The sequence below is a fragment of the Nyctereutes procyonoides genome, unplaced genomic scaffold, assembly GCF_905146905.1.
Source record: "Nyctereutes procyonoides isolate TBG_1078 unplaced genomic scaffold, NYPRO_anot_genome, whole genome shotgun sequence".
In the NCBI taxonomy this organism is placed as follows: domain Eukaryota; kingdom Metazoa; phylum Chordata; class Mammalia; order Carnivora; family Canidae; genus Nyctereutes; species Nyctereutes procyonoides.
The window spans coordinates 8,398,200-8,410,708 of record NW_026575035.1 but is presented as its reverse complement, the minus strand read 5'-3'; the positions used below and the strand labels follow the sequence as shown (position 1 = coordinate 8,410,708).

Genomic DNA, 12,509 nt, shown 5'->3' with positions numbered 1-12,509 from the left:
AAGTCTGGAAGTTTGCAGGTGTGGCCCCCAGAGGTTCCTTTGATAAAAATCCAGGAAACCTCATGGAGGGGGGGTGTTAAACCACTGAATACATGGGCAGTAAGTCCTAAGCACTAAAGGCTTACAGGCTATGAGAAACAAGGCCACCCACTATCCCTAGGCCAACGTCTCCCAGGGAGCACTAGACACTACTGGTGTCTGTCCAAGAACTTGAGGTGATGGGCAAGTAAAATTTTACTTTATAAGCATGTGGTGGGTTTGGGGGAAGGCTGGCCAAGTAAACAATGGAGAAACATTCTACATTCAGCAAAGGCCAGTGGAGTACAGGCCAATGGACATAACTGGGAGAGGCACCCCCACAGGATTTGCTTGCAAGCACAGAGAGAAACACTCCAAAATTCTCTCCTCCTTCCATTCTCTTCATCTCCAGTGAAGTAGAGGGGTTTGAAAATAGTTTTAGATGAAGTTATGGTGAGAAAGACCAAGCAAAAGAGAGACAACTAATTTCAATTCTCTTATAACTCTACTTTTTTTGTTGTTGTTGTTCTGGTGTCACCGTGAAACTCTTTGTTATATCTACCATCTAAGTTTATAAATCAGTTATGGGCTTGTTTCTAAATTTTCTTCTCTATTTCTGTGTGATACCTCTCTATATTTGTTAGTCTTGAGATTTCTGATTTCTAATTAACAATAGCTTTTAAACCATTACCTGCCTTTGAATTCCCAAATCACACTTTCAGGATCAAGATTAATTCAGCTGATGGGTATTAGCTTCTAAAAAGAGCCTTCAGAGGAAGCATAAGTGTTCCTTGAGGAAATATGTGGCCTCTCTGGGAGAAGGAGGGGTGTCCCCACAGTCACTAGTGGCCCAGTGTAAATGGTATAGAATAACCAGCTGGCTTACAAATAATGCAGACATTTTGAAAACAGCCTACTGCCAAAGGCCTCTTCAAAAACCTCCTCAAGGGGCTATCCTGAACCACCTTCTTAAGGACTGATACTTAAGCTCAATCCTTCTCCTTCAAGCAAAATGCCCATTTACAACTTCATTTATTCAAGAGCCATAGTGGTGAGGACTGGAGATATTTAGATGAGTCGCACACAGTCCTTCCTTCAAGGATAACCAGCCAGGGCCAGAGAAAACCACATGAACATTGGATTGTAATACCATGTGCTAAGTATTATGATTGAGCTATACACAAGTTACAGTAGGAAAGCAGAAAGCAGGCTCCTCACACCCTCTTTGCCTGACTTCAAGGAACCAATCACCCAGGGGGCTAAGAGGAAGGTATCCGGGCTAATGGGAGCATGGAGTTCAAGAACACCCTTGGGATTCCTTTGGTGATTTATAGACAAAGTAGGTTTTGGTATGCTGTGATGGGCCTGATATTTTTGTCCCTCCAAAATTCATATGTTGAAATTCTAATCCCCATTGTGATGGTATTGGGGTGGGGGTGGCCTTCAGAAGGTGATTAAGAATGACAGAAAGTGCCCTTATAAAAGAAATCCCAGAAATCTCTCTCCCCCTTCTGCTTTGTAAGATGAGAGCCATCTATGGAAACAGGAAGCGGGCCCTCATCAGACACCAAGTCAGCTAGTGCCTTGATCCTGGACTTCCCTACCTTCAGAACTGTGAGAAACAAATGCTTGTTGTTTAAGGCCCACAATCTATGGTATTTTGTTATAGCAATTCGAACTGATTAAGATATGTGGTTTAGTACAATATTCAAGTAATTATCTGCAATGTAATTATCTCAGGAAAACACTGTAAGTTCCAAACTGCCTCTCTCAGAAATAAATATGTGGAATGTGATCCATTTGTAAAATTCATTGCTATCTAAGTAAGTGGGTCTGTGAGACTCTGCAATGCAATTTAAAAGCCTGGGACTAAACCTTACTCTTTTGGCATTTGCCAGTATTTTCTCTATTTGACGAAACTCACTCTGAATACTCACAAAAAAATTAGAAATTCCTCAAAAGTATCATTATGTCTTCTGCTAAGACATGCCATCCACTAAGGCATGTCATCTACTCTAACAAAAAACGGTAAATCACAACTATGTTTTTTTTGTCTTTGTTGAGGAATTCATCACTGTCTTCCTTTTAATCGTTTAATTAGATTAAAAAAAGTAAAGCATTATTAAGTCACAAACACAAAGAGGACAAAATTTCTAATTCTGGCTTTCAACCAGTTATATGAGACTAGGCAAATTATTTCATTCTCTCTCTGCCTCAGTTCCCTCAGGTACGAAATAGGCATAATAATAGTCTTACTACATAGTTTTGTTTCTTTTAAGGAGGATTTAAAAACTGAAACATACAAAGCTTTTTTAAAAAAAATACTGATATGTAACTCTTCGATAAAGACTATCATCATCAATCATTATCGGCTAGTCAAAAGCAAAACCAATGTTATAATTACTCTGTTTTGTTCACAATGGCAGGCTAGATGGACCACTATGGTTCCAGCAGTGACTCTGGACCTGGGTCTCGGCCCATGCTCTGAGGGGGCACGAACAGCAGCCTTACCTTTATCACCTCGTTGTGCAAGCCCTGCACAGCTATGTGAAGGGGTGCCATCATGTTGCTGTTTCGGAGGTTTGGGTTAGCTCCTTTGCTAAGAAGAAATTTAACACTTTCAACCTGGTTTTTTTCTGCAGCCCAGTGCAGAGGGGTATTTCCATAATCATCCATCACATTCAGCACTAAAAAAAAGACATCGAAATAAGAGTTAGGTTTTGCTTGAACTATATTCAATACGTATTCATGCCTATTCACCTCAAAACTCACTGCCAAGTGCTACTGACATAGGCCCTTCTTTATTAAAAAATTAAAATATAGCTTCAGTTACCAAAAAACATCTAATGGACACCTACAGTATGCTGAAGTATGGCATTGAATGTCAAATGAGTTAGAGGTCTATCTGTAGCATCCACAAGAAATAGATTCTCCTCTTGCTATGTGTTTTTATCTGCAGTATGAATTTGGGGATAGTTATAAAATGTTGAGCTTATATAAAAACAGTAACTATATGCCAAAAACTCTACTATGTTCCATACAACCATTATTGCCCTCAATTCTCCAATAGTCTACAAGGAACCATGACCATTTTTCAGAAAAATAAAGATGAAGCCTAGAGAGATTCAAAATCTTGCCAATGTTACACAACCAATATGGAGTTCTGTAAACTGTCTTACTCTTTTAACCTAGTGTTAACATATTCAAATTTGGCAGGAAGGAAAGGAGGAAGTGGGAGGAAGGAGGGATGAAGGGAAGGGGGAAAGAAAAAATTTAAAATATATATACTTTGTAACATTTCAGGGAGGAGAATATCAAATCATGTCTTCAAAGTTCTTAGTAGCATGACCCATAGCAATGGTTCAAAAAATATTAATGAGAAAAAAAAGACACACCACGAATAAAACATAAGACTGGAATTAGAGCTTGTGCCCCTGATGCTACACATCGTTGCCACTTGTTTCTATAATATGACATATTGTACTATTTACCCTGGAAGCTCAGCATAAGAACATGCCCTTTCATACCACAGTGTCTTCTAGACATGACTGACTGTTTTATCAACCATTTTAATTAGTGGCAGGATATTATTACATCTGGGGGGAGCAGTCTTCAGTCATGATTTGGGGCCCATGAGCAACTACACTGCACCCACATTTCCCATTTTTTTCCCTTCCAAAATTTATCTTTCCACTTTCATTCATCCAAGTACCTCATTCTCAGCCACACATATACACTCTCCCTCCTTCTATCTCCCCCCCCTCTTTCTCTCTCTTTGACCATTATTTTTGATCAAGATACTCCATTCAAGCAATTCATTCAGCACCAAACTTAAACAGGGGCCTAAAATGATAAATGCCCATTCACTCATTAAATAACTTGAATTTGACTTTTATCTCTATCAGTTCTCAGAAATCATTTTTATAAAGGTAACTGAGGCCTTTGAACACAAGAGTTACTGTGATCTTCTTCCTACTTGCATCTCTTTGGTGCAGTTATCTTTATAATGCATCTATCCAATAACTCTTCCCTCAGCTTCTTTACCATCAATCTCATATCCACCATCCTCTTCACCATCCTCTTGCTGGCTCTTCCTCTGCCATCTGATCCTTAATATCGGTGCTCTCCCCTTAGCTACCTTTGCTATCAATTTCGAGGTCTCCTACAGGATTTTCATGCACTTCCACAGCCTCAGCTACTTTCTTTGAACAATGGCCCTATGGGAGCAGTTTTCCCCCTTCTAGAGTTCTAGTCTACTATAACACTAGCTACCAGTCTACTGGACATTTCCAAGATGCCCTTTGGACCTTTAAGACTTAGTATGCCCAAATCAAACTCATTATTCTTCACACGTCATTCTCATTTGTCTTCTGTTCTTTTTATATGCCTTCTTTTCTGGATAGCTATACTATTAGCCGAATCTCCTAAATTAGGAATCTCAAAGTCATTTTAACTGCTTGCCACTTACTCCTCACATTCAGTCTCTTATCAAGCACTGTTCACACTACATGCAAAATAGCTCCTGATTCTCTCCCTTTCTCCCTATTCCAATACCAAAACCCTGGTGGATTCTCATCTTCTTTTTGCTACTAGAGTAGCTTTTCAACTAGGCTTCCATTTATAATCCATCTTCTACAATATTGATAGAATCATTTTTAGATAATAAAGGTCTTATCACAATATCTCACTGCTTAAATCTGCGGCATTCCCCTTCCTTATGTGACTGTAGTTGAGTTTCTCAAACAAGGCTAAGTGTGCACAAAGCCGGATAGGAGAAGATGTTCCATCTTCTTAGAGTCTCAGTTTTATTCAGTGATATGCAATTTAAGTGCAAAATTATCTCAATGGAAATAATGAAGAAGAATACATAAAATGTATATGTGTATATATGTGTATGCATATTGTGTAGTATCCCAGATCTCTGTACCACCCTTTGCAGTATTTCAGTGGAAATATTTGAGGAGCACCAGCCTGAAGGGAAAACCACACTGAGTGAGGTACTCAGGCCCTTTATAATCTGGAAGTAATTTGCCCTTCAGAATTCCTTCATGCCACTCTTCCCAATTAATCTAATGGGATGATGGACTTATGCAGCACTCATTGTAACATCCTGTGACCTTCAAAAGAGGAGTCACTGATGATCATCTCCATCAGCTCCACTTGACCTTCTTCTGCGGCATGGTGCAAAGGGGATGTGTTCATATTATCATATTTGTTTAATTTCTTTCGTTTCTTCATAAAGTTTTTATATCGACATGTACTTCCATCAAAAACCACCTGGAAGTATATAAAAAAATTGTTACCTCCAACAAGCAAACATAAAACTTATTAATACAAGTTAATTTTTTAAAGGAGGGAGGGGCAGAGGAAGAAGGGGAGAGAGAGAGAGAGAGAATCTGTTGAGGGTGGAGCCCAATTTGGGGCTCAATCTCACAACCCTGAGATCAAGACCTGAGATGAAATCCAGAGTCAGACGCTTAATCAATTGAGCCATCCAGGCACCACAATACAAGTAATTATTAAAAGGTTACCATCATTCAAAACTATTTATCACACTTATGATAAAGTAAACATTTTTTGAAGAACACAAAATGAGTACAAGACATATAGAAGGTATAAGGAAATGCCTGAACATTAATAAGTGCATTAAATAAATGACTTACTTTTCTGATAATAAACTTTGTATATGCTGTAGAAATAAAGCCCTTGAGAAAAGTTTTGTTGAAGTAATTATAAGCGATGTGATCTAAGAAATAATAAGTATATGAAAATATAGAGAAATTTTCTTTGCCAGGTGAAAATGTACTTAAATCATAGCATGAGAGATTTTGATCATATAAAAAGATTTTCATGAATGCAAAAGATTAAGTCCAGGAATCTAAATTATGGTCCTCTCTTTGACCTTCCTCCTGACAGTCAATTCCCAACCAATGTTTCATTATATAGCAGCACTAGAATCATACTGAAGCAATGCCATGTAACTTACTTTATCAGTAGTCTAGATGGCTATCCACTCCCCCCTTCCCCCCCTCCCCAGGATTAAGTAATTCCTCCTCTTTTGGCTACCAGATTCCTGCACCAGGCCAAGTCTGTTCAACCTCCTCATCATTCTCTGCATACTGAAAATGCAAGCATTATTGTGCACTAATACTAAGGAGCAGATACAAGGATACTGAGAGGTTACACAATTTGGCCAAAGGTACCCAGTCAATGGCAAAGTCATAATTTCAACAGGAATATAGCCAACAGCCAATATATATTTTGGCTGACTGGTGAATGCTGGAAAAACCAACATACAATAGAAACTGGGGTAAAAACCATTGTCATAGAATGAGCTGTGTGACAGACTAAGATATTATAAACCATAAGAACAGACATTAGAAAGCAAGTTCAGTAGGTTTTTAGGCATAGTTGGCTATGGTCTCTGGCCTGTGAAAGCGTAACTCTAAACACATGTTCGCTTCCTCTGATATCAGGGGAGGAGTAAGAGCTTTTTTTGAATATTTTTCTATAACATTCTCTTTTCTTTCTCATGCTTTTTATATTCTTTATGATGACTGGACTCAGGATAATTTATCATAAATGACATTGTGTTTCTTCCTTATAAAAGAAGGAAGTTGTGGTGACAGTGTTGACATTCTGCTTTTGATTGGTTCTCACAAGATATCACAAATTCCCAAACAGAATTTTTTCTAGAAAATCTCATGGCCTAAACAGAATGGACTTACTAAAAATTAAATACATCTTTAAAAATAATTTTATTTGATGTTATAAATGTAACAAACAAAATTTTATAAAAGCCTTCATGTGATAAACTTGGTTCTATTATCCTGCCTTGCATTATTTAAATTTTCACAAATATTTTAGATCAAAAGTATATTGGTTTTCCAAAAATTGTCTAATGCATCCTCTCTTAACTGACAATCTCTAATTCCCTATTCTAGTTCCCTACTTGAAAATTCTTAGTGTCTGTTTTATAGAGATTAAGAATTTTCAAAAAAATAGATTTTAATTATATTTATTATGCTTCAATTGACAAGTTTTATTCAAAGTTGCTTCTAGAATTCCTTATATTTGAAAGCACTTAGGTATTATCAAGAAATATGATCTTACTCTACTGATAACATTTTCATATTGCTTAGGTATGGTGGTATTACTGATAACACATCAGTCCAGAGACATCAGAAATGGCACTGAATTACATATTTTGCTATTTGACTGCCAAAGCCAAATTGTAGATTTTGGCCTAAAACTGAGGCTGTAGCCAAACCCCGGCATGTCTCTGAATTGCATACAAGTGTTCTACTCCAGATGCCAGTCTCTTCTAGCACGATGCTGTGTTCATGTTGTGCTTAGCTTGAGCTATACCAGATTGTCCACCTGAACGAAGTGGGCCCTTATCTCTTTCCTTTCCATTTCGCCTTCCTAATGCCCTCTTAAATTCTCCCTCCTTCTTGACACTTTCACAAGAGCTAAAAGATGCCATTCCTCTAGCTTAGCCTTTATGTCTCTCACGACTGCACAGTGAGACACAGGCCATAGAATGTATGGTGACATTACAGTGCTGACAGTTACTGGAATGTGTGCCATGTATTCTCATGTTTTGAATTTTTTCTCCACTTTAATTTCTAATATGGTAAATATTGGTAGCTTTAACCCCATAAACAAGCATTCTTTAAAATCTTCAGTTTTGTTCATGTGTAAAGGGATTCTAAGACAAAAAAAAGTTTGAGAAATACTCTCTAGTCATTCCTCACACTATGTATGCTGTATGTATACTACACATTTGCATACTTATTTTGGATGATATTCTATATATGCAAATAGGTTTTCCAGAAAGAGAGAGTGAAGGAAGGAGAAAAGAAAGGAAGACCCAGAGCTCTTACAGAGCAGCAGGTGGAGCCATATAGACTATTATACACCCTACAATTTTTCCAGATTACCTTTTATTTATTCTTGAGAGACACACACACACAGAGAGAGAGAGAGAGGCAGAGACACAGGCAGAGGGAGAAGCAGGCTCCATGAAGGGAGACCCTCCCAGACTACATTTTTAGAAATCAATGAGAAAAATTAATGGAACCTCATTCCACTGCTATGGTAATATATAAACTAAAATTATTTCTCGGGGATCCCTTGGTGGCTCAGCGGTTTGGCGCCTGCCTTTGGCCCAGGGCACGATCTTGGAGTCCTGGGATCGAGTCCCACGTCGGGCTCCTGGCATGGAGCCTGCTTCTCCCTCTGCCTGTGTCTCTGCCTCTCTCGCTCTCTCCCCCCCCCTCTATGTCTATCATAAATAAATAAATAATAAATCTTTAAAAAAATAAAATAAAATTATTTCTCAATGTCCCTCCCAGCTTTGCATATATGTGACCAAATAATACATCTGTCTGTTTTATTTTCTGAAGGTATTTCTTAACAAATATCTCATCACACGAACCAAAACATCTTACGAGACAGTACCTTACCATAGGAATCACCTTAAATAACTACTTCCTGAAAATACAGAAACTTTCTTAAAATAAATGATCCAGATATTTGCTTTAATTCTACCTTTGTTGTGACCGATCACATCTGCTTACATGAAATAAAGTATTAAAGCACCTAATGTATTTTAAAATAGTTAATAAACATGGAGCATATTAGATTTATTCAACAACAACAAAAGCATTCATTCAACAAATGCCAGGCTGAAATAAATAAGACAAAATCCCTTTAAATTGTGAATTTTGGTTTTTGCTATTATCACACAACAGTACCAAAGAAATCACTTTTCTATGACTCCTTTAAATACACAGGTATCACTTTTCAACTACAAAACACACAATTTTAGTGAAGGATAGAACAATGAGCATGCAAACATTTCTAAACTTTTTTTTTAAACATTTCTAAACTTAAACAGATTCAGCAATAAATTTAAAATAAGCTTCTTACAGAAATGAGCTGTTTCACAATGTCTCACTATATCAAAGAAAGTATCTAATTACATTTGGAAGTATTGAATTTGATGATCTCCCAAGTGATAATAAAGGGATTACACTGCCCACCCCCAGTGCCAGAGAGAACAATTTACAGGTCTGTTCATTGATGTGCTGTCAATACAAATCCCATTACACACTCTTGAGAACAAGTACTATGTTCAGACGCACATAAGGTACTGTTGAATTCACAATGACAAAAGAGCATCTAAGTACTTTATATAAGTTCATCAGAAGTGCTAAACAGTTTGAATTCAGTACACAATATGATAAGTCAGGTTTTGAAGAGACTTCTTAAAGAAAGTACTGGAAGTAACCCAGGATGTCATTTAGACAAAGTTATTATATATTCACTCAATATAGCTTTTTATTGTCACAGGGTTACTTCAGATTCTTTTGGATTCTGAACTATATGACCAGATACAGAACATAACAGACTACATGACTTTTTAAAGAAGCTCATTCTAAGCACTTTAAAACAGAGATGTCAAATACATTTGTTCTAAGTTGCTTTAATGAAATACACACAAGCAGCAATGGGGTAAAAAAGAGGGAAACTAGGTGAAAGACCTGCAAATGAAGGGTCAAATGCTAATGTATTGACTCTATTGAAAGAAAGACATGGAAATAGGTAAAGGCTTCAGTCAGATGGTTCTTTCCCACCTTTCTCATCTTGTAAGGTTTCTTCCATCCTTTGATTTTTGTTAGTATTCCTGAGATGGTATGTCTATGTTGGAGAAAATACTATACACTGTGTCTTTTTTTTTCTTAATATTTAGTATATTTAGTATATTTATTCATGAGAGACACATAGAGAGAGAGAGAGAGAGAGAGAGAGAGATACAGGCAGAAGGCCCCATTCAGGGAGCCCGACATGGGACTCGATCCCAGGTCTCCAGGATCAGGCCCTGGGCTGAAGGCGGCGCTAAACCGCTGAGCCACCCGTGCTGCCCCTATACTGTGTCTTTTTAATCAGTAAATCCTTAGAGTCAGAACTTTCCACAATATTATACATACTGATTTGCAATTGGTCTCAGGGCTGACATTACTGTAGATAATAAAATACATAAGCCCTTCAAACTAACAAGCTCTATTGTGGCTTCTAAAAGCCTTAAATAATATAAATGGCTCTACTTGACTTAGGCAATAAAACTAAATGAAGACAAAAACATGAAGTTAGAGACTCTGTGCTAGAGAAATCCTTCAGCAACTATCTCTTGAAAACAAAACCACACTGGTAAATGAAATATTTCTGATGAGATTTTTGAAATATAAAATTTTCTTCCAATCTGTAATACTAATTCCAAAGACACTATCCTAGTGCTTGAAATCAACTCATGTCATCAATTCTTTGGATTAAGCCAAAAGACCCTTAGTTAATATGCTAACATTAAGGAGGAGAAAAAAAAAAAGATCAGTGTTTAATCTGGATGCGCAAAAAGGGGAAGTCTGGTTTGTTCGTTTATGTGATTTACTACACATGCCTGACTCACACGATGGCAACAGTGTCAACTTGTGCAACCTATTTAGAGGTCAATCTGATGATTTCCATCAAAATCAAAGCTAGGCATACCACTTGGCCCTGCTAAGACTTTAACATACATACTATTCACTAATGTACTAAAACAATAAGCCGTATCCCCGCTCACAGACACAATCACATGTGTGATAGCAAAATAAAACAAAAACAACCTAAGTGCCCACTCATGCTGCACTAGTGAAGTAAATCAGGATGCGTTCACACAAGGGAATACTATAATGCTGCAAAAAGGAGTGAGGTACGTCTCCAGGTGCTGAATTTTAAAGCGCTCTAAAATACAATTTCATAAGTCACGTGCGTGAATTTGTGCAAACTCCCCCTCTCCCTGTGCTCTGGAAAATACCTGAGGAACTTTAACTAGATTCCACTTTGGAAAGGGATGGGCGGGGAGTTTGCAGAAGAGACTCGTGGTATTTTAACATTCAAAAAGAGACCCTTCCGGGCAGCAGTTTGGCGCCTGCCTTCAGCCCAGGGCGTGATCCTGGAGTCCCAGGATCGAGTCCCACGTCGGGCTCCCTGCATGGAGCCTGCTTCTCCCTCTGCCTGTGTCTCTGCCTCTCATGAATAAATAAATCTTTAAAAAAAAATTTAAAAAGAGAGAGAGAGAGAGAGAGAGACCCTCCCTCCTGCTGGCCCTGCTCGGAAAGCCAGGGACTGCTTCGCTGAGCCCCCAAGCGCGGCCCCCTGACCTCTCCTGACGCCGGGGTGTGGGGGACAGACGCCCATCCTAGCCCTGGGCGCCTCGCGAAGACCACCTACCCCGCAAAGGGCCTCCCCGCCTTCCTGCCCCCCGCCCCCTGGAGGAACCCGCCAGCCCGGCCCTTTGGGGTAAGTCTCCCCGGACTGCAGGCGCTGCTGCGGCGCCTCATTAACGCCCCCCCCCCCCCCGGTGCGCGGCCTCCTCGCATCCCGGGGCTGCTGGCGGCCGGAGCCCCAGGAACTTCGGAGCACCCAGCACCCAGGTAAGCGCCGCCGGCCCAGCCCGCCGCCCAGGGTACCTTAAGCGCGTCCATGGAGTCGTCCGTGTGGTTCTCCACGCCCCGGTACACTGCGCCCTGGGGCTCCTCCTGCTTCCCAGGGCTCAGCATCTTCCTCAGGCTGCGCCGCATCGACCGCGCCCCGGCGCCACCTGCGCCACCTGCGCCACCTGCGCCAGCTGCGCGGCTGCTCCGCGCGGGCGCCCGCACCTGCGGCGAGGGAGCGCGGGGAGCCGGGAGCCCGCCGCCCGCCGCCCGCCACCCGCTCCCCCGCCGGCCCCGGGAACTTCGGGAAGGGCTTCGCGTCCCGGGCTACTTGCAGCGCAGGAAGCCAGGGGGCGCCGGGGAAGCAGGCAGGGACGCCGACCTCGGGCCGCGCACCCCCGATCAGGGTGTCAGGGCTGGGTGGATCCGAGGAATCTGGAAGCTTTTATAAGGAAAAACAGTAAGAACCGCCCACCGGCTGGACCGAGGCGGGGGGCGGGGGATGGTGGTGGTTGAGATTGAGAATAACTGAAGGCTGAGTGTGTTGGGAGGGTTTTTCTTTTTTAGGACTCCCCCCACCCCCACCCCCACCCCCAAGGAAAGCTTCTGAGGTTGAATTTCCCTCTTTAGGCTCTTTGACTTGGAAGTAAGGTTTTTATGCAAACTTCTTTTTCCTGGAGATCAGGGAGAAAGAGGAAATCCTAGCGCTGGTTTGAGCCAATCTAGGAAGCTCAGGTCCCCTTTCCTGTGGATGGCAGTAGTAAGCTCAGGATTCAGTGTCTCACAATGGCTTAAAAAAAAAAAAATGACTGTCAGTCTAAAGGTAAATCATATCGACCGCTGTGGGCTCGTTTTCCCTCAGCTGTGTTTGTGAAAGGCTTATCTCCATGGGCCGGCCCTGCGTCTATTAATCAACAGCACGAGTGTAAGTTGTGGAGTGGAAGGTGTCTCCCCTCAATTGAAAAGGCTAATTCTCTGGCTCATTCAGTGGAGCCTTTGAAACTGTAGCAA

The 12,509-nt window shown here is 40.6% G+C and overlaps 1 protein-coding gene across 1 annotated transcript in view; it reads right to left on the bottom strand.

Annotated features, from left to right (window-relative positions):
• Positions 1–11,645, bottom strand: part of TRPA1 (transient receptor potential cation channel subfamily A member 1) — a 50,924-nt gene extending 39,279 nt beyond the window's left edge. Inside the window, exons 1-3 of the mRNA XM_055318376.1 lie at positions 11,535–11,645; positions 5,136–5,295; positions 2,530–2,705 (exon numbers count right to left, since the gene is read on the bottom strand). Coding sequence (XP_055174351.1) covers positions 2,530–2,705; positions 5,136–5,295; positions 11,535–11,645 — 447 coding nt within the window. The remainder of the gene's footprint in view (positions 1–2,529; positions 2,706–5,135; positions 5,296–11,534) is intronic.
• Positions 11,646–12,509: the final 864 nt, after the last annotated feature.